Genomic DNA, 22,577 nt, shown 5'->3' on the forward strand with positions numbered 1-22,577 from the left:
GAGAACCTTTTATTCATGCCTGTTTTGATTAAAAAGAAAAAGTAAATGCAGTTAAAAAATGCCACCTAGATCATAGTTGCTCAATTAATTGAATTTGACATTATGAAACGGTGAAGTCAATATAAACTGTAACACTAAGCTTCAAAAAGGCCAACTGCCAAAGCTAGAAGAAACATGAGCATAAGCACTATACATCCCCAAAAAAACCCAGACAGAAAATGTTAAAAGATATTAGACATGATACGTATAAAGGAAAATTTGGTAGGGAAGCCACAAGACATAGATACAGAACAAAAGTTTTAATAAAAGTTCTGTGTTTTCCTGGAACGCTGAATTAAGTATTAAAAATTTATTATAGCAGTAAGAGACTAACACTATATTATTTCTCCAAGTACATAAAAGAGAGAATAGTAGTATAGCAGTATGGGAGCAGTAAGATCCAGCATAAGGATACTGGACCATTACAATTAGTGCCAATTTTTATTCAGACTCTACTGAGCCTGACACAACACCTTTGATTGTCTAATGAGCATTTAGATTATATCTTTGAAAAATTAGGTATAGAAGTCTTCCTCTTCATGTCTCCCAACTACATAAAAGGCAAAGTTTGCCCAGTAGGATATTTTAGACTGAAGGATACTTTATTCTATACACAGGCTAGTTGTTCTCCCAGAATATGTATGTATGTACACAACAACTTGACATCTCTCTCCTGATCTAAGAGAACAAACCAGGCAAAATGATGAGTACAGACAAAAAAAGCAGAGAAAGACTGTTCTGCTCTTAAAGTCAACAGGAAAAGAAAAAGAGAGCACCTTTAATCTTAGCTATTACTTAAAGCTATAAAGTTCACAGCTCAAGAAGCTTTATTCTGTGTATAAAATGTATGTAAAGTTTTGGCCTTCCTTTTTACAGATGTTAACAATTTCCTGACTACCATATGCCCTCATTTTCTAGACAAGCTTTCTCTGCAAATACATTAAATTATCCAAACTGTTTTATTTCCTTTCATTCCCTCTTTTTCTCAGTTTTTAATGAAAACTGGTCTGCTTTCTCCCTTGACATTTGTAAGCCACCACTGCTAGGCAAAATGTGATTTAATTCCCTCATTTCAGGATACAGAGGAAACTTTTTTGTAGTAGTTCAGTGAAATCTAAAACAAAACATCAAAATCTTTCTTTACTTTTTGCCTCTCTGTTTCATCATAATTATCATCTGTTTACAGAAGTATCGCAAATACCCTTTTAGACAGTATATACTAGAGCAAGATAACGCCACCAAAAATGTTAAAGATATAAAACAATAGGACCTATACCATTTGCTATTGCATCATAGTTTTAGACACTAATGTTAACTTTTCATTTATCTTGCAGTATATCACAGATTAAGAAAATAAGCTTTTTGAAAATGGAGCAGCAAAGATGAAATCCAGAAGGCAATCTCCTTCTGCTTAGGGAATGTAGAAAGCAACCAGACATTTGATAAGCTAAATGCTACCACTCAGTCTGGAACAATGAAGTCAGTAGGACTTCAAAGTAGTTTCTTCTAAAGAAATAATTTTTCAGACATAAAACCATGCAAATACTTCATATGATCCTAACCACTGGATTACAAAGCTGTGCCTCTATCCCTCCTTTGCCTTGCCCAAAGGATATGTAATTATGTTGTGAAATTCAAGTGAAAAAATACAGTTCTGTTGTCTAATATTCTAGATTTACTTATACTAAGAAATAATAGAGAGGGAAACTGTCCCTGAATATCCTCTATAAATCAGGATGAGCAGGTCGTTCTCTGCTGCTGTCATTCCCAACAGCTGTGGCAGCCAAGCCAGGGACAGCGGAGCTGGGACAGCGTTCCTGTGCTCTCAGTGCTCCCCCTGCTGCTGCCCAGGCTGCTCCCAGAGGAAAATGCCTGACAGATGCAGAAGAGAAAAAAAAGCAGCATTTGGACATGAAATGTAACACCATCAGTTGCTATTTTTCCACAGCAGCATCCCTACATTAACCAAATGTACCCTTCTGGGATTCAGTAATGATGTTGACAAGAAGGAGCCTCATTTACAAGACACATGCTATGTCTTGCAGACTAACAACAGTAAAATGCGTTGGTGGCCTGGGCACACCTTTCCCACATCCCCCAGCAGCCTTCTCCCCGCTTGGTGTTTTTCCATTTCCCACCCTCATTATCTTGTCCTTCACCTTACACTGCACACCTGCAGCCATTCTTTCACATATATGTTCCTAGTTTACATTGCTTTCATAATTTCATTCACTATGACTCTCATTAGAGTTTGATTGCACCTCCTGTATTCAGCAAGGGAATACCAAGAGAACAAGGATGGTTTTGTACCTAAAGCAGCTGAATGTTGGAGAAGGTTACTCTCTACCTGCCTCTGCTATAATCCCTGTGGGATGCTGGGCACGGCATTTAAACTTCTTTGAGACGGTCACTAAGCTTGTATCCTTATTTGCTGGTCATATTGAAATTGTGAAGGCAAGTTTGCAGAAGTGCCAGGCTACATAAGGAATCAGCGTATTCCGTGATCATTTTCAGTGGTATGTGAGACTTAAGTGTTGTGAAAATCCAAGCCCTAGCCCTCCCAGAAAGGGAGAATCTTGACCTCTACACCACTGCACATCAGCCAAGCTGCATGTGATCGTATTTTCTGACTGGGGCTCTGTTAAAAACAAACAAAAAACCCAACTGGTCTCAAGTGGTCACATGCTTTGAACTCAAGAACAGTAACCTCTGAGCCTGGGAAGAAATTCCTGTAACTTGAAGTCAGCAGAGTCATGGTGACTATATGTAACAGCAGTAAAATGTAGTAACTTTAGGGAAACATGGTTAATTCACATACATGATGAAAAGTACATGAATGCATAGTTGATGCCCCTCAGAGGGCATGTGCTGCTGACACCTATCATGACGAGCAGCCCAGAAATTAATCAAGCTGTCTTCAAAGCAAGATCTGACAGTATGCAGTAAACACACCCTGGAAGTAGATGGCAAGTACAATGCACACTGAATAAGGTCAAAACTTTAAGTAAAAATGAGATTATAAAATGAATATCTGAATATGTATTCAAAGCAGGCCCATATATTTGAATTTTTAAATTCTTGCATGTAACAAATAATAACAATACAATACCAAATCTTTGCACTACTCTCATAAAAGGATGCATACATAGGATTTTAAAACCTATCAAGCTATTAATTAATCAGAAAAACCCAGGCATAAACTAAAAATGATAAATTTTCTTCCATTGATGAAGGAATTAGTATTTTTCAAGGCTTAAGATAGCTTTTCATTTCCTAAAAATAACCATAAAAAAAAAGTCCCATCAATGGAGTGTCATTTATTCATAAAAAAGTTGATGTTGGCTAATTGATTTTTCACTAAACATAAGAGTTTTGAACTGAGTGTGGTAATCTTAATACAAAGAGCATTTCATCTTATATATAAAGCCACTACTAGGACAGTCATATTTAGTGATCTGATATTCTGTGTGTATATCATAAGTGCAAAGCAAAAGACACCTCAAAGCATTTCAGTAAGAGTTCTCACTCTTTGCTAACTCCTGTTTAATTTTGTCATGTAGGTGAAGATTTTCAAATGACAGAAAATTCAAGAATTCAATAACTTGAAAAATTGCAGAAAATGGAACACTAAATTATTCTATTAATTACAACTTAACAATAATAAAAAGGTATTTGTAAAGAATTATGTAGTAGATGCAGCCTACAGGGGTTTCATTTTTAAGTATCTTGGGAAGCATATACTGCATTTGTTTTTCAGTGTGAAATTAATGGGATGAAGCATTAGCTGCCTGAAGCTGCAATATGCACTGTCCGGATTCAAACAAGCACTTAGAACATCATTCTTTTAAACTAGTTGTAACTGTTTGAAAGCTAAGCTCGTGGGCTGGATATGGTCCCCCAGGGTCCTCAATCCGGCCCCCGGTATTTACAGACACCCCCGCACCCCCCGCCGGGGGCTGGGGGGGGGGGAACCAAGCAGCCGCAGGTGACTGCCTGCCACTGCATCCGTGCGCCGGCCCCCTGGTTAAAAAGTTTGAGGACCCCTGATCTATGGACTAAACTAATTTCTGGATTGTTTAATCTTGGGATTAAACTAGTTCTAACGCACTTCAACAACAAATTTACTCCATCCTACTATCTGTGTTTGGGACAGGACTGAATTGCCTTCCAAATGAATTTGTCCCTCTTAACATTAGGTAAAATAAAGTGAACCTTTGTTTTAAGCATTTGTTTAACTTTAAGCACATACCTAATATTCACAGATCAGACTATCTGCACACTTAGCATCAATTTTAAACACTTAGTATCAAAGCATGTCAAGTGTTTTGCTTGACCAAGGAAAAAAGGACTTAGCACATTGAAGCATAAAGCCCCAAGACAGAATTCAACCCAGCAAGCCATACTGACTGCAAGGACACTCTGTGCCACAAGAATATATTTCTAGGGATGCCTTTCCATCCCACAGGCATAGTAGATTTGACCTAAGTTGGTACGTATGAAGGCTATACACACACGTAGACCATGCAAAAATGCAGGAATTTGGTAACTTTTTTTTGACTCTTGAAGTTTAAGCACATTAATAGTTCCAATTATGTTAATGGAATTTCTCATATTAATGACAGGCTTATGTGTCTCCCCGAATCACTATGCAATGACTCATTCCAAAATGTGACTCATTGTGAAAAACTCATGTACCAGCTGAAAAAGGAGTCTGATAATGAAGAGTATAGGAGCCTACAGAAAAGCAAAATCAAGTATTAATATTTGTAGGAATATTAAATAGCTTAAAATTAAAAGCTTAAGCATATTTACTTTTGCATAAAGGTACAAATATAACTCAAAGTAAAGACAAGCATTTTTGGCTTTAAATGTCACAGAAAGAAAATCCTGCTTGGAGTAATAACTACAGAGGCATCTCTGTATTTACCATCCCTATACTATCTGAATGTTACCATGTAACATTTGAAAGACTCAGTGCAATGTAATTGCAAAGCAAATCAGCTGTAAACCATGTATTTTTCTTTTTTTAAAGCTGTGAAAGAGAGGGTGGGTAAGTGGGTGGCAGAATGACGAAACTTATAGAAAATACATTATTTGTCATGAAATAGAGCAGAAGGACCAGAAATTAAAGTAGGGGGGAAATCAGGTGGTAAGTGAGTAGGCAGAAGTCACCACTTTATTACTCCTCCAGTGCAGTTTTTTATTTAGCATACATATTCTCAGTAAAAGGTTGTTACTGAAAATGCAGTTATTCCATTAAGTTGCTGTTGGCTTAATGAAGAACATAAGAGAAAAATTGTATCTGAATAAAAGCCAATCTAAAGAGGAACTATATACAGAATCTGAAGATGAATGCTGGTTAAGAGTGGATAATCAAAAAGGCCTTGAAGAATGTCTGTACTAGACAGATCCATCAGTAAGAAACGACTAGTAGTTTGCCATACTGTCACCTAAGTGCTAAATAGAATACAAAAACAATGCAGTGGAATAGCTGACAAGCAGTTGAAACATCTTGACAGGGCATAGAAGTTGAAAGCCTAACTGGAAAAGATCAGTCAAATAATAACCTACCTTTTGACCTCAGTAAAACATGCAAGAGCCCAGACACTTCTAGAGGTATTAGAAAAAAAGGATCACCCCCCCCACACACACACACACACACCCCGTAAGAGATGCAGAATGCTATCAAGTGGACAACAGCTCCCAATGCAGCCTGATTTACATGGTAGGTGGAAGCCTGATTTACGTGGCAGATGGAAGCAGAATTCAAAATCATCTTCACTAGGAAAGCAAAAGCATTGCTATGGCTGGTAGGAAAACGTGCCAGTGTGAAGTTCACATATTGCAAGCTGCTGCTTTTTCCTGTCTTATATAGTTAAGACACTGCAGTCATCTCAGTAACCAGTACAACCAGAAGATTTAGGATAGTGTTTGCTCTTCCTGTACTAGCTCATCTCTATTGTTCTTTTTACCTGTGGTAGATTCAACATAGTATGTACACATCTACCGAATACAAGCACACCTTTCTGTTGTTTTTCAGACATACTCCTAGACAACTGAATAGCTAATAATTAAATTCTTTCTTCAGCCAGTCATCATACAGTGTCCTAAGGGTCCTGTAAAACAGAGATGAACAACTCTGTCAGTAACATGCCTTCATCTACAACTTCTGTGTAATACACTATTTCTTATGAAGTATTTATGGCTAAATAAGTGATCTGTAAAAATTATTGAGATTCCTTAAAGGAAGTACTATTTTGGACAGAGACAAGGTAGTAAATACTCCAATAACCATAAGGAATCAACTATTAATAATTGAAAGAAAGACCAGCATAGGAATAAAATATTTTTACATTTTAATATTACTTTTGTCAAGACTGACAAGCAGTCCTGAGGCTGCTTTTCTTTGCAAACTGTAAACAGTTCATATTCCATAGATACTGGGCAGAGCACCAATATCAACAGAAATAATAGCAGTAGTATTAATAGAAACTGCTCAATCTCAAATAACTACTGAAGCAAATAAAACTGAAGAGACTCTTCTGAGATTTTCCCTCATGGCACTAAACTGAAACTTAAAATAAGTTTAGGAATGACAGATGCCAAGAGCAAAGAAATTAGATTATCAAAAACGGTGTAAATCAGTTCTTGCATCCCTCCAGAAAAGTAAAGAAACTGGTGTAAAAACAGATGCATGCATGGTCTAGTAATCCTACTTTCTGCTTCTAATCTCAAAGTAAAAATTTATACCACTGAACCCAGCCAAGGGTTTCAGTATAGTGAAGTTACAGAAAAGACAAGAGGTGCATTTATAGCACACTGTTGATCTGTATTAATTCCATGGGCAAACATTTCTAATGCATAGTAAATATCAGTCAGTTGCCCCTTAACTCTGAATTACTCCTCTTCTTATATTTTACAGAGGTATAAGAATCTGGTCTAATATATTTTTCTGCTATCCATTTTATACTTGATGAGCTTATTCACAGGGACTGAAAAAATCTGCCAACAGAATGCCATTAAGATTTGTCATGAGAGGTCAACTACTTCAAGACTTAAGAACAAAAATACTCTCTTTTTTGTATGTCAATCATAAAATAAATGTATCTGTTGTCATTAGGACAGAATGAAATTAAACAAGTGGTCCAAGTAAGTTGCCCAATATTCTAATTTCAGCTACTAGACAATCTTTAAAGAAAGCGTTCTTTTGTATTAGCTTATCATGGGTGATCATTTTGCCCTGTGAAATATGGCAGAATACTTACCATTAGCACTATTTGTATACCTCTTACTAAGAAGAAGCAAAGAAAGGAAACTGGGGCTGCTGCTGCTAAGAGACTACCTACTTATTCAACTTCAAAAGAATCATAGAATACAATATAGTGAAACCATACATTTACACTTATCCTTTAATAGGTCCTGTAGGGGTTCACATAGCTCTGATGGATTAGTAGGCTCCATTTTCTGTTTACACCACAGGGATAAAACTGTGCTGTTCCCCTCACTACAGAAAACAACTCAGACACATGCCCACATGGTTCTCTTCTCATGCATTTCCTATCAGATGGTGATCATCAGGCTTTACTGTCAATTCCAGGCTTAATGACTTTATCCTTATACTAATAGAGTAGACATGAAATCAGTGTTGACTTCAGGTATATTCAAAAGATATTAAAGATTTTTTTCCCCCTTTACTTTTTGTATCCTGCTGTGTAGGTAGAACACTTATTTTTTCCAAGGTCACTATGTATTAAAAAAATACAATCAAATCTGCATGGGTACCTGCTGACAACATTGATAGAGTTCTAGAAATATTACAGAAATACCTACCTCTGTATGATGCAGAAAAATAAAAAGCTAAAAAGTTCTGGAATTATGTATTCCTTGTTTAAAATTGCAGGATAGAAAAGAGTATATTTTAATAAGAAAGAAAAAGAATGCTTTAACTCAGGTATCTTTTCCCTAGAGTAAATATCTACATATGACTGTGGAAAATAAATCTCCCACATATCCAAGCTCAAGCTTTTACAAACTATCAAACGTAATTTTTCAAGAGAGCAAAAATATGTTCAGAAATTAAAATCTAATCATACTTAAACGTTGGAGAAGTCCTTCATATTCCATATAGACCACATACCAAATTGTTACATGGTCCATTGCTCAGATGCAATAAACCAAGTAATTATTAAAGTTTCACAAATATTTCTCAATTCTTAATGTTAACACTGCCAAGCTACTGGAGGGACACTTAGTTCTTGACTGAGCTACCTCTACACTGAGGTTCAGCGTCTATCTTTGGGCACTCTGCTTAGCCTCTAACTGCCACCCCAGAAAACTGACTTTCCAAATCCTCTGTCACATCTGTCAGCCCCACGTAGGTGTCTCAGCTACTGACTAGAATAGCACTAGATGCCTACGTGTATGCAATTGTCTTGAGTGCTTCAAGCTGGGATTCCGCTGCCAAGCATAGGCATCCAGCACCATAGATACTACAGGGTAGCTGCTGACACTTAACTGCTGCTCCTTAAGGCACGACCATGTTAGCCCCATGCAAAAGGCACCCTGCACATCAACAGACATGAGATACATGGATCCCACCTTTGGAATTTCAGCACCCCTACTGGTGATACTCTGATTAGCCAGGGAGAAAAGTAATTTTAAGAGAACCAAGTAAGATCACGATGAGAAGAACTTTTTGCTCTCTTCTGAGGGAGAAGTTGAAAACCTGATTCTGGCTGGAACATTGGAGAAAAGTCTGAGAAGAGGAGAAACCTGAGGTGAATACCCAGCAGGAGTCCATGACAGACTTTTGGCAGATGCCTAGGGAAGGTCAGGGCTTGAGGGAAACAGCTCTGGTGACCGATATTCTAGAAACAGCAAAAGTCATCCACCCCCCTGATGATTTGGGTTTGTAATAATATGACAGAGAGTTGAGCTTAATATTATAAAATCACCTGCCTGGGTGGAAATCTCATGGTATTATCTTCTCTCTCTTTTTCAGAAGTGACTGAAATTCACTCAGAAGAATGAAGTTGGAGACCGTAGCTTAAAAACAGATGTCATGTTGTACATACTACATATTCACAGGATGATGGGCAGTGAGCGTATAGAAGAAATGGAAGAGACAAGTGTTCTGCTATGCAAGCCTGGCGATAGTGTCCACGATGGCACAGGCAGCTCAGGGATGTTAAAAAAGAAAAGGCACAAACAGGGATGAAAAAGAAGGTTCTCTGAAGCACTGAATAACACACACACACACAAAAAGATATTTCATTAAAACAAATATACTTCATATTGGGAAGATCATCTCAAGATCAGTTCTGATAGAGACCTCAGATCCTGGCTAATCCTGTTGAGATTAGTAGATTACTTTGGTCTTAATCTAAGCATAATGAAACAGAGGTTAGTCTTCAAATTATGTATGTGCTCAGTACTACAATATATGACAGTCTCTGCAGTTAATTGTAAAAAAACCGTAAAAATCTACTATGGTTAATTTAATAAAACATAGCTGTCCAACAGGATTCTTGAGTAGATAAAATACTATTAATCATTTCCAGAGCACCCCGAATTTACATACAGCTTTATAGCCATAAAGACAAACAAGCTCTTTGATCTGAAAAGCTTAGAATGTAATTACTTTATATGGAAAAAATGCTACACCCATATCTGAGATCCTTATGTAAAAGAGATTTAGCTAAGTCGAAAGAGTCCGCAGCAGGGCAAGTGAAGTGGTTGGTAGCATGGCAAGATTTACATACAAAATAAACTTGAAAATGCTAGGATTACTTAGTCAGGCAAAAGAAAGCTTTAATAAAGGACAAGCCTGAAGTATTGCAAGTTATGGTGGGTGTGCGCAAACTATTTGTTCTTTCCTACTCCGTCCAATTTTACTGTATAAGAATAAATGGAAGCATATACTCAGCATATAAAAGAAGATGTCTATACATTGAGCATGTGTCCTGCAAAACACAGTTATACAGGGTCATTGCAGTAAACAATGTGACAGATTGGAGTAAAAGGATTAGATACATTTAGGATTCACCAGTGCAAGCTAAATGCGTAACAGCATTCAGAGAGATTTATTTGTCTGTAAGCTATTTTCCTGCAAGTATCTGATAGTCAAGGAATTTGCCACACACATACATAATTGCACAGACTGGTTAAATATTCCAGAAAAGCATTCCAGTGGAAAAGGAGTAGGTACTGTTTAATGCAGATTAGATGAACTGGTGGCTAGGCCAGCACCTTCCCCTAGTTATACTCTACTCCATGTAGTTTGAATCATACCAAGTGTTGTCATGTTTCAAGATTTTATATTCTTAAATAAGTGCTGACTATCTCACAGGGTAGGTCTATGCTGCACACTGGAGGATTGTTTAGAAATACTTCTACCAGAAATCGCAGCAGCAGGGAGCTGCAGGCTAATTTAGTTGGCTGTGAAACATGCCACTGGGAAAATTATTCTGTGTCAAGTTCCATGCAGCTGCTGTTAGGATCCCTCTAACAGAAATCTTTACAACACTGTACTGAAGCATAGCATAACGCATAGATATAAAATATAACCTATATGAATAGCTATAGGACATAAGCCAGGAAAGGATACATTAAAAATGTCTGAACTTCCCTTGGCTAGGTAAACTACCTAACAGAAGGGAAAAAAATTTACATGAAGTCAGTATGTTTCCCTCTGTTTCTTTGCAATATCCAGCTCATGCTTAAATAGAATTTAGAAATTTAGTGGCTTGTAGTAAGTATATCATTCTGTTGACCAAGTGGATGTTTGGTACTGGATGTTGCTTTATAAATGTCTTATTGAAAAAAACAGCAGCAACAACAGTTCTAATCAGCGGGAAATACCACTGCACATTAGAAACTGGACTAACCTGGAAGAAATTGCCTTCATATTTTTAATTCTCACAGAAATAAGAGTCAGTATATGCTTGCCAAATAAGATTCATAACTGAATTACATGTAAGAGTTAAAAAGCAACTTAATACAAAATTCTTGCAATATTGAAGTTTGGCAATACATAAACTATCTATCATTATTATAAAGGGGAAATTAAGTAAAGTGACAATAATCCAAACACTGACACTCAGTATAATTATCTTTTTTTATATATATACACATCATAAATACCTGCAAAATACAGCAAAGCTGAATTATCAAATTCAATAAATGTCACTATATTAAATAACATAAAATTTATCTGCTTCTCTCCATGGAGTCCCAAATAATCAGGCCTGATTGTCTTACTATTCCCTAATGAATAACTAAACAAAATTGTTCTTGAATGTGTTTTTAATGTATCCTCATTAGTCACCCATTGTATATACTTCTGGCTTGCTCACCATCATTGTCATGTAGAATTTTGTCTTGCTCTCTCAATAATGCCTATATGCAAATGTATGGCTGTTAAAGGCTACCCCATTTGATCCAAAATAGTAAATCACTTTACTCCAGCATATTTGACCACTCTTATGCATTACAATATTTTAGCCCAACCATTATTCATTTAAATGTTATGTCAAAAAAACCCAAACCAACAGTATTATTGAATAATTTTACTAAATAGTTTACCTCAATATTTTTCAACAAATCCCAGTGATACTTTGTAAAATTAAAAAGTGCACTTTTTATAAAAAATAATTTTTCTTTGCCTTAGAAAAAAAATGAATCTGAATAACTGACTTATATAAAGGACCATGAATAAATTATATTCACCTCCAATATATTAATTCTTAGCCATCTTTCAAAAACACACAATTTTATGCTTTCAGATCTCCCCTTACATATAAGCCAAACACAACCACAGTTTTATTGCCTTTATATACCCTCATCTTCTTGATATTCTGACATAAAGTATAAAGCAGATCTTCTCTTTGATTATGTAGCATCACTGTTTTCAGCAATGTTAATATAAGATGTTTTAAAGTGTGGGGTTTTTTCACTCTCTCTTAATGTACGTATCAACTTCCCTTTCTAGATGAGAAAAGTAAGTGGAAATTGACATTTATATGCCTGTGATGAAATCCAATTCTTTTTCCTGAGACTACACAGAACTTTTCTTCATGTTTAAATTTAAATTACTGCTGCCAGCCTTTATTATATAACCACATTAAATTTAACCAGATATACTGCTGCCACTTCCTTGAAATCCCTATGTAGTGCAGCCACTATAATGCTACATGGTTTTACTATCTTTAGTTTTACTCTGTAAGCAAAAAAATCAGGGGCACCTTATGACTTAAGTTTCTTAGGATTTATTCCAGGTAATTAAGTAAAATCCTTTAACATATACTATGGTGGTAAATGCACAAAAGCACTTTCTGGAACGATGTCTTTCATCTAAATTCATGTCACATATTCAAAGACAGTAAGATACTGCATTTGCACTTGCAAATCATTAATGTAGTTTATGTATTTATGCTTCTGAACACAACAGCGCAAATGTTAAAACAAACATTGCAAGCAACCACCTACTACACAAGATTAAAGGAACTGATCTGAAGAAAATACTTCAATTTGAAGCTTCAGCTTCATTAAGTCTCTATGGCAGATTTTTATTTTAAAATTAGGTTTAGTTCAGAAATGTTGATGACTTCTAAAAAATATGGAGAATCATACTTGTTACCAAGTGAAAAGAAAACATGCTTTTCAAATTCATTCTTAAGGACTGGAATAAACTTCTGAATACAGAATAAGATGAATGTCTTTTAAGAGTCAGTTATAAGAAAAAAATCATTAAAACAAAATATCAAGCTTATGAAAGGAAAAGACTGAGATGCATTATATCCAATACAAACACCTTACAAATATGTATGTACTCATGCACACACATATGAAAGTGCAGAAGTTATCAATAACCTTTTTTTTTTGCAATCACAGGCTGTCCAAAGGAAATAAAAAGTAACATATCATTCTCTGATATCCACAGGAAAAAAATTTTTCTTATAAGGACAAAAAGCCCAAGTTATATTTTCCAAATTTTTTTAAATTAAGATAAACAACCAGCAAATACATTGCAATAAATACAGCATATTTCTGGTTTTAATATTATATTTAGAATAATTTGTTCAAATTACATGAGTATATACCCAGAAACCTCAAACCCGACAAGAAACCGTAACAATGTTAGTACTCCAAAGACAGAGGAATCTAAGTTAGAGCAATTTACTTGCAAGAGCTCAGGAAGATTCCTCACAATATACACTCTGACATTCTTCTGTTCATGTTCTGGACACCCACAAATTTTCTGGATCCCTGCTTTGAATGTTATACCTTTTTAAATTTTCTTACTTGCTCATGAATTCACACAGAGTTTTTGAATACACACTTTATGTGTAAACTCCATGTTATAACACACCTCTAATTTTAGCCTTGATATTTTAGTTTGTAGTTTAAATGTATGCCATGATGTTCAATAATTTTTCCCTTACAAGAATTACAGGTGTTTGTTTTTAAGCTGTTTGTGTTATCAACTGTGTTAAAAATCCATGATTTTAGCGTAGCAATGAAAAAAAAGATGGAAAATTCTTACATAAGATGGCTGCTTTTGTTCTTGAAATTACTGAGCCAGACTGCCATCTATTGGAAAATAAATATCTTTTAAATTAGACTTTTTTTTTTTTTAATTGAAACTACTGTAAGTTATTGTCAAAAGCTGATTTTGCTAGCAATCATACTTAAGACAGCTTAATTTTTTATAAGTTAACTAAACTATGATACATGCAAGGATTCTCCTACATCTTTTTCCACGCCTTATGTTTCTGGAACATGTTTTGAAGTACAGCTACTTTTCTGACTTTCTGAACAATCAGATCCTAGTTATTTGGAGGGGAAGTTTTGTATTTAGCAAACACAGAAAAACCATTCCATGTCAGCACCGAACAATACATAAAGTTTTCCCAGCTCACCTGTGCAGCAGCTATCAGGGTTTTCCATGTCTTTGCATATACAGGGGAACTAAAGAGTTTATTCAAGTCACATTGACCAAAACGGGGAAAAAAGGCAGACAGAAACTGGGAGTAAAAATCTACAAATCCACCATCAACCCCACCTAGTGTATAAGCCTTTGAGAAAAACAGGCAATTCCTAAACTAAAATGATGCCTAGGCATATAAATGCCTTTTTAGATCTCTCTCCAAAGTAGCATACTAGTCCACATTTCCAGTTGCAAAATTATGTTCAATCTGCCCTTTAATTCTGTGGAGGCAACGAACAGGGGCTTACTGCCTGATGTCTCATAAAACATGTTTTAATGACCAGTGAAGGCAGACTAGGAAACATGGAATTATTTTGCATGACAGCATATCGGAAGTACATTGAAACACAGCCAGAGTTGTGAAATCAAGCAATGAAATGCTAAAGTTTCCAGTGTCACTTAAAGTTGACTTTTGTTTATTCTTTATAATGTACTCTTCAAATAAAAGGTCACATTAACTTCTCATCTGACTTTGTGCTGTTCAGCAAACAAGCAGAGACAGTTTTTACCCTCTTCATTAATTGCTCTCCTCATTCAGGAAGCCAACGCAGTCTGCCTTTCCAGAACCTAAGAATTCCCCCTTTCCTTTTCAGCTTTTGGAATAAAAGCGTTCTGTGGGGGCATTTTTACTCTCCTCCAGATGTGTTCCTAGCCACATCTACACCACAGTGTCTATTCTTATTGTCCTGACTTTTATTTACTGCTCCATTGTACCCTCCCCCTCCCAGATGTTCATGCCTCCGTCTTCATGATCCTTACCTGCAATTTTCCTATTGATATTTTCCACGTCCTGAGGAAACTTAAAAGTCAACACAGAGATGACTAGTAATTTAGAATCAAGGTGACTAAACCCAAAATTTTCATCCATAAATTTTTTTCAGTTTCACCCAACCTCAGTTGTGCAAACTCTACTTCCTATTTGACTTTAAAATACTGTAAGCACAAAAACCTCTGGGTTTTTTTGTTTTTTTTTTTAATGCCTTATGTCACACATCACACACCTGGTCAACAGACATATATTAAGTAATAAAGTGTATGGTGTTTCCAAGGTAAAATTTGATGAAAAGAAGGAAGTCCCTTGGTCCAAACATAGCAGAACAACTTGCTATGTGGCTGGATGAGCAATTGTCCAATAACCTAGCAAATGGAAGAATAGATAAAATTCTGTCCTTGACCTAGGACAGTTCCAACCCACAACTTCTTCAAAAGAAAATGTGGTTTTCTACAGGTGCTCTATCACTGGGCAACAAATAATGTGAGACATCTGAGGCCAGAAAAGGAATAGCATTTGCTAGTGAACAGAGAGTCCCAAGTCCTACTCTCAGCATTGCACTGGTATTTTTCCAGTGGTTGTAAAATCCAGAAAGAATACTGGAGGGGATCAACAGGTCGATGCTCAGTTGATTTAATTTGAGAGACTATAAAAGTCACACTAAAACTCACCCTTATGCCACAGGGAGAACTGAACACCGTTCTTTCACTTTCCAGATTAAGCCTGTCACTGTGAAGTTACCACACTAAATAGCAAATATCCCCACTACTCTTACACTAAACAGTGAGCCCTGCTCTTCCAAATAAAAGTCTGCCACTTAGATTCAGGAGAGAATTCCAGGCTGTGGATTCTAGATAGACAGACACTTCCTTCTGCAGTCTCAAATCAATCTAAACCTTATTTAGCCAGAGCAGTACCACAACCAGTTGTTAAAATAAACGCTTTGAAATACTCTGCTTTCTGATGCTTTCTCTTTCACATGCCTATGCCATCCTCAGGAGGTGGCTCCTGATGCTCCTCGCTCCAATTTGAGAAGTTTTTGACCCACAAGCTACTATTCCAAACAGAAATTCCCCAGTCTTGGCTTCTTATTTCTCTGAGCAATGGCATAATACAAGAAATGCAGATGTCTCCGAGAAGCCAGTTCCTTTGCAGAATCTTCCTAAGAGTCATGAAGTGTCTTGACCTGGGTTTTGGAACCTGTTCAGATCACTGGACTACAGAAGTCATCGAAAAGCCTGTACCAGTCGTCATCTCTGAAACCAACATTTGTCCAGGAAATAGATCATCTGACATTACCAACAGGGATCTGACTTCTACAGCTCTTCAGACCTGACACTGGCACAGTCAGCAATGAAAGCCGGGGGGGGAACTGCTGATCTGAACCTGAAGTAACTGCTCACTTGTAGAGGCACACCAGGTGCACTTCTCAGCCCTGTGCTGGAGGTGGTAACAACACTGTCCTGCAGGCCGAAAAGACTCTGTGCTCCAGTGTTACCACACTCCTGTGATGCCCCTGCTTCCATAGTATTTTGGGATGTGCAGCAGCAATGAATGCAAGCTGAATGAATGCACACAGCAGAGAAGATCTCACTTACCCTACTGAGATTTTTATGAAAGCTTCCCAGGGAGGAGAAAACTGAAGACAGAAGAAGCTGTAAGAATCTTTCTCTTCTTTAATACCTACCCAAGGAATCTATTTCTGACTCTCCATATCTATATATGTCTCAGCTTCTCTCCTTCTTTCTGTTTCTCCATGTTCTTATACATAAATATTCATTTAAGTTTCTTCAACCATCACCCTACTGTCACACTCCTTCTACCACCATGCTTGTTGGTCCTGTCCCCAAAGTAGTTTGGCAGCATTCACCTTGGCACCCATTTTCAGAGCTAAACATACCTCTTCATTGTAGTGCTTTTTCCTCATTGTTCTTTGATGGCTCCTTACAGTGTGTGTGGGTTTTCATATCACCCATGCACTATACAGGCAGTCTGTACACCAAGGGAAGGCAGCACTTCTCCCAAACTAAAAGACACTGTGTCAAAACTGGGAGCAACTTCCTTTTTTTGATGCAAAGCAGACAGGTAGCAACTGAACAGACTGAGTGACCTTAAAATACTTGATTAAATAGATGGTTTAGATCAAACAGGAAAATTCCACATTACACCAAAGAATCCTCTCCATATAAGCCTGCATAGCTGGGTTTACTCTAGGGAAAAACATGCTCTGTCTTCCATCCTGACTTCACATTGGAATTGTGTACCCATCATCTTGAGTCTAGTTTTCTTCGAAAGAAAAGCTGGGTGCACTAGCAGGAGAGCGCCACAACATGCTCTAAACAGTCCCCATTTCTGAAGATTTAATTTCACATCTAGTTCGATATACAAATATATTAAATGTCAAAAAATGTATTACCTAATTTACCTTTGTATTTGCCTGCTGCCCATAAATTACAGATTTAGTGTTTGAGTACTTCCTATTCACAATGTATTTCATTTAGGTCTGTGAAAATTTCAATCTGAGTAGACAGAATTACATAGATTACATTTTCTGCAAAACAGCGGCTGAACAGATTTAAATAGCAGTTAGCACCTAAATACAGAGACACACTAGAAAAAAAATGTACAAAAATGTTTAAATGGGATCAGTACCTTGTTCAGACTGCCTTCAATAAGGGTTATGTATTTAGTCATTCAAACATCTAGAAGGGCTTTACAAAAGTATCTACTGCATTTCAAGGCAGCTAACCATCTTCTTAAATATCATTCTGTCTACATATATTGTAATAAAACCTCTAGAAATTAAAAATACTTAACTTGCCACGATTTTCCCCACATATGAAAGCATACTTTTTCTTAACTTACAAACAACATTAATGGAAATTTAGCACTTAGCATTTTCCCTCTGTTCTGTGTGTTATCCCTGGGCAATCCCATTTACTTTACTTCTTGAGGAAGGTAATTCAATTTTTTTTTTAAAAAAAAAGCCTTGCTACACTACAGAAAAAAAGAATCCTAGAATGCTTTATTCACAGGATTAGAAATAATTAAGACATATTTTCAATTTCAGTTGGAAATCACTGATGTATCACAATCACAACAATTTTCAATATTAGAAACTCAGTCTTTAATACTATTAGTCTACTGGGAAAGCTATACAGTAATAAAATGTATAAGAATTGTAACTAGAGATATTTAGCTGCTTCTTTTTGGGTGCACTTCTGATCAGATTCTGCAAGCATTTAGTCTTCAGTATAGTACTGAGAATACTGGTTTCAGCTGATTTCTCAAAAAAACCTTTCCTTGCACTCCCCTGAACTTGTGCTCATATCACCGGTGCCACAAAAAGCCATTCTGAGGTGTGGTAAGCAGTATCTTTGTAAAACAAACATAAAATTCTAAATCTGTAAGGAGCACATGCTGTAATTTTTTTCTATTATAATGTTGGACTCATACTATTCTCACTCTTGTACTATTTCTTTGTTGAATGTGCCATAAATAAAGCAGATATAACTGAATATATTATCTTTGTATCCCAGCTTACTTACTACATTAAGCTTGGTTTGGCTTCCACTGGTCATAAGTTCTTCCTCTGATACTTTACTAAAATTGTCCAGATAATGGTCTGATATTGTATGAGACAGATCTTCAAAAGAGTATTCCTTTTCTTGGCACAATTTGATTTCATCTAAGAGCTTTGATAATTCTCCAGTCACAGCTTCACCTTTAAAAACAGACACACCATTAGTCAATAATTAGAATACCAGGGCTAACTTATGCCTAAAAAGGAAATGTACATTCTTTAAATTTTATGAGTATCCATTATATTCCATGCCTTATCATCCAAACAGTGATCTTCATGCATGATTTTCCTCTCAAAAATAACAGCATCTCATTCCAGAATGGTAATCACCGGATGTAACCTACATGCCTCTGCATTCCCCTACACGTTGCATTTAATTAGGATGAATTATAATATATACTTACCCTCTCTCTGTTTTCTAATCCTGAAAATTAGCTAGAATGTATCCAAGAATGTAAAATTAATCCAGGAAAGGAAAGTTTCTACAAACATACAAAATCAGTGTCCCACACTCTGCACTGAGTTCACATTTGCTGCTGTGATCAATACATTACCTAGGTTCCATAAACTGCAAGTAGGTTGGAACCGAGGCTCTGAGAATGCTCATCTGTCCCATCAAAGTAGCTATGTTTCATAAACAATTCTTTCTCACCTTCACAGGATTACATGGTATGGTGGAAGGATATACAGGGCAAAAGTTTAAAACATGCCTCTCTACACCAGTCTATCAAAATCCCGTGTTTAGTTCATCTGCATTGTGTTTCATGTTGTGGTGTTAATTTATCAGATATCTTTAGTTAAGAAGTCTGCCAGGTTAGTAAAACAATGGGCTTTTTATGTCTATACTTAATGAGGGCCCCTATTAGAAATACCAGTAGTAATAAGTACTAGAATCACATTGAGTGCTAAGTTTTCTGTAAGTAGCCTACTGGCAGCAGCAAGACCTCCACAGAGTAAAAAGCTACTTGTTATGAACAACTGCATTAGGTTCTGATAATCTACTGCATGTGTTACACAGCTGTCTTCAGTAATAGGAACGAAAATGTGAGCAAAAGACAAATTTTTCCAGGTGCAAATAAGAAAACCCTTCTCTTGACTAGGTTTACAGGACTCATGTTGTTGGAAACTACAGTTCTTAGACTTGGTAAAATACAGAGATAAACCCATTCTACTCCATCTTTGCAAACAAAATGCTGAAAACGGGGGGAAAAAAAAAAAAAAAAAAAAGAGTTGAACAAATTAAGCTCAGCACACATGCAACACACATACGTACATTCCTATATAACTTAAGAACTTCCAGATAAGATTGTATCTGCTTGGTCTAGAGGTCTTTTTGGGTCATTTTTCTTCACAGTCACTGTTTGTCATGCTAGTTAAACATAAATATTCTGAAGTATTTTTAAGCTACAAGTATGGCCAGTTATGATTGAAATTTTCAGAGCCAAGCACAGAAGTTGTTAATTAAAACTATCTAATTGCCTTTTCATATCTAAGTAAAAGAAATTTTGCATTCAACACTCTTGTTACTCTTAATGTTAACTTCACACAAAACCTGTAAATTAAAGATATAATAAACTGTATTTATATTATGCTTTTTAATTTAAAAAAAATTAATTATTCCAGATTAATACTAAAATAAATAAAAATTGTAAGCAAAATACCTAAATACTAAGAACTATTCTAAAGTCATGATAAAGTGCTCTAAAAAGAAAGAGGACTACTATTTCCTACAGAATTATGTTCATGTCCCCAGTCCCATGTTCTCCCATGTATGGCCTGCAATATTTCTTACCAGGCAGGAAAGAATTCTGTGTGACAAAACTGGAACTGCGAGGGTGCTGGCTGACCTGTGAGTAAGTGTACACTAACTGGCTGGCTGATTCCTACCAGGAGTACATAAAAGACAACATTTTGCCTATTTCTTTCAGCGCAGGTACTAATTAAGGTCTCTGTCTTCTATCTAGTTACCTATTTTCAGGAAAGGTAACTGATACTGCTCTCCCTCTTCCAAGTTTGGTTTAAATTATTTGAAATTCGATTGTCAGAGAATGGCAGACAGATGGATAGGAAACACAATCAAGTAAAATTTCTTTCCTTTACAATCAGATCACACAATAGACAAGCAAAAACCAGCTAACATGTTTTACAGTATTTACACCTTGAAAATGGAAAGAAGGAATATGAGACCATGAACTTATCATTAAGTAGTAAAAACTATTTGAAAAATATTTACTACTCAATTTCAGGACAGACATTTTCATTGCATACAGTAGTTGACTTCATGATTCTACTAATCTCAGAGGAGCTATTTATCTTCCTACGTTGTATGTCTGTTAAATACCCCAATGGGGAACAGGAATGGAACTAACGCATTCATTTACTATCACTATTTGTTTACTATGATGAAGATCATAATATGGCCTGCAGCAGTAAGCTTAGTTCTCTCATGAATGAAAACTCTCTCTGTTAAAGTATTTAAAAAAAAATTCCCAAAAACCAACAAAAAAATTCCAACACAACAAAGAAGAGAGGCTTACTTATTTGCCAGCAGCCAATTACATTTACATTGGATGATTACAGAAGTTAGGTTTGGTTCTACAGAAGGATTGTTTTCATGAAAGAGCCGGATAACGCCCAATTTAAGTGGCTGTGGTGCATGAAGAGTGAATCAGAACGTTATATGAAAGCACGTGCACATAACAGTGATAGTCATGGTTTATGGAAGATACGTTAGAAAATGAATGGAAGAGCAGTACACACATGATCTTTGAAAGAGGCATCCAAATGTAACAAAATTGGAAGAGGTACTTGCTGGGAAAGAAAAAGTAGATTAAATCTTTAACTTGAATGGGAACAATGCCTGCTGAGTATTTCAGCGTAACTAGTATCCTTCTGTTTTTGTTGATCATTAAATGTATAAGGTCAGACTATTTAAACTTAAATCTTTTAAATTTATGTAATGTATTTTAATCCCTCAGTGACTTGACCTTTCTGAGAATACAGTTGTTTGTTTTCCTATGACGGATTACCGTGTATGTAGTCAAGATAGGTAACTCATGGTGGAAAAAAACCTTCTCTAATATCAATAACTTTCTTAATCTCTTTTTCATTTTGTATGTTTGTATGAATGTCTTAGCAATATAATTCTAGTACTAAAGAGAAGTTCAGTACAGCTTCTGTATCCACAGAGTACACGTATTTACTTTTAGCCTTTGGAGACGGCGGAACTTCTGGGGACAAAACGCAAGACTGATGTTCTGTGCATTCCAGTGGCCGTTCCTCTGAAATACTTGCATTTCCTGTTTCCATATATTCTGCAATTTAAAGATACACATACGCTTAAACTGCTGAATCAAGGGTGTTTATTCCAACCAAAAGCATATTAGCTACTTCATTTCTCATTAAAGCCTTTCCAATTTTTCATAGTACAACCTTGTAGTTATTCATAAACACTGCTGCAAGGCAATCATTCATTGAAAGTATTATAAAATACTATAATGGCCAGTTCTTTCATCTGCTGAAACTGTTGCAGAAGTCTCATTGTAGGAATAACGAGTTGCAACTATCCCTGTATTTTTCCTGTCTCCTTGAAATATGTATGTAACTGTTCTATTATATTATTACTGATGAAAAAGTCTTCTTTTGTTCAAAATCTGTGAAGAGTTTTTAGTCAAGATATTCAGGAAGTTCAAAAAGTAGATACGTTGATACTGTTAAGAAAAACAAATATTCTGCTTGCAGCACAGAGACATTACATGAGAAAAAAAGAACGCAATCCAAAAAATTAGTTAAAACTAGCACTCTAAAAAGCAGTAGTCTAAAATTTGTGTGCTTTTCCTCCTTAAAACTTCCCTTATCAAACCTTCATGATGATACGTATAAGAACAGAAAAGCGTGGAATGATGAATATGCTAAATTTCAATGCCATTACTATTATTTTTGTATAAATATATAAATTCTTTTCGTGTGATTTTGTACACAGCCTAGTGCAATGGAACACCAAAACCTCAGGGAAGGTTATTGTAGGACAAATAGTAAATAATACATTATAGATTAATTTATGCAATAGCGGCACTTTTTTTCCAGCAGAGTGACTGGTTCTTAGTTCAGTCAGTTATTCTGCATCTGCACTTTCTTGATTTTTCCGAAGCTGCTTAAACAAGTTCTTTTTGGTACCAGGTAGTTAACCACAACAG

General features: G+C 36.0%; 1 protein-coding gene across 4 annotated transcripts in view; it reads right to left on the bottom strand.

The window, feature by feature from the left end:
• The window catches only part of ANKS1B (ankyrin repeat and sterile alpha motif domain containing 1B), a 441,494-nt gene that overhangs the window by 336,356 nt on the left and 82,561 nt on the right, over positions 1-22,577 (bottom strand). For all 4 annotated transcript variants that reach the window (XM_027812345.2, XM_027812343.2, XM_027812342.2 and 1 more), the window contains exons 7-8: positions 21,585-21,695; positions 18,347-18,522 (exon numbers count right to left, since the gene is read on the bottom strand). In XM_027812345.2, coding sequence (XP_027668146.2) covers positions 18,347-18,522; positions 21,585-21,695 — 287 coding nt within the window. The remainder of the gene's footprint in view (positions 1-18,346; positions 18,523-21,584; positions 21,696-22,577) is intronic.

This window comes from Falco cherrug, chromosome 5 (assembly GCF_023634085.1).
Source record: "Falco cherrug isolate bFalChe1 chromosome 5, bFalChe1.pri, whole genome shotgun sequence".
Lineage (NCBI taxonomy): Eukaryota > Metazoa > Chordata > Aves > Falconiformes > Falconidae > Falco > Falco cherrug.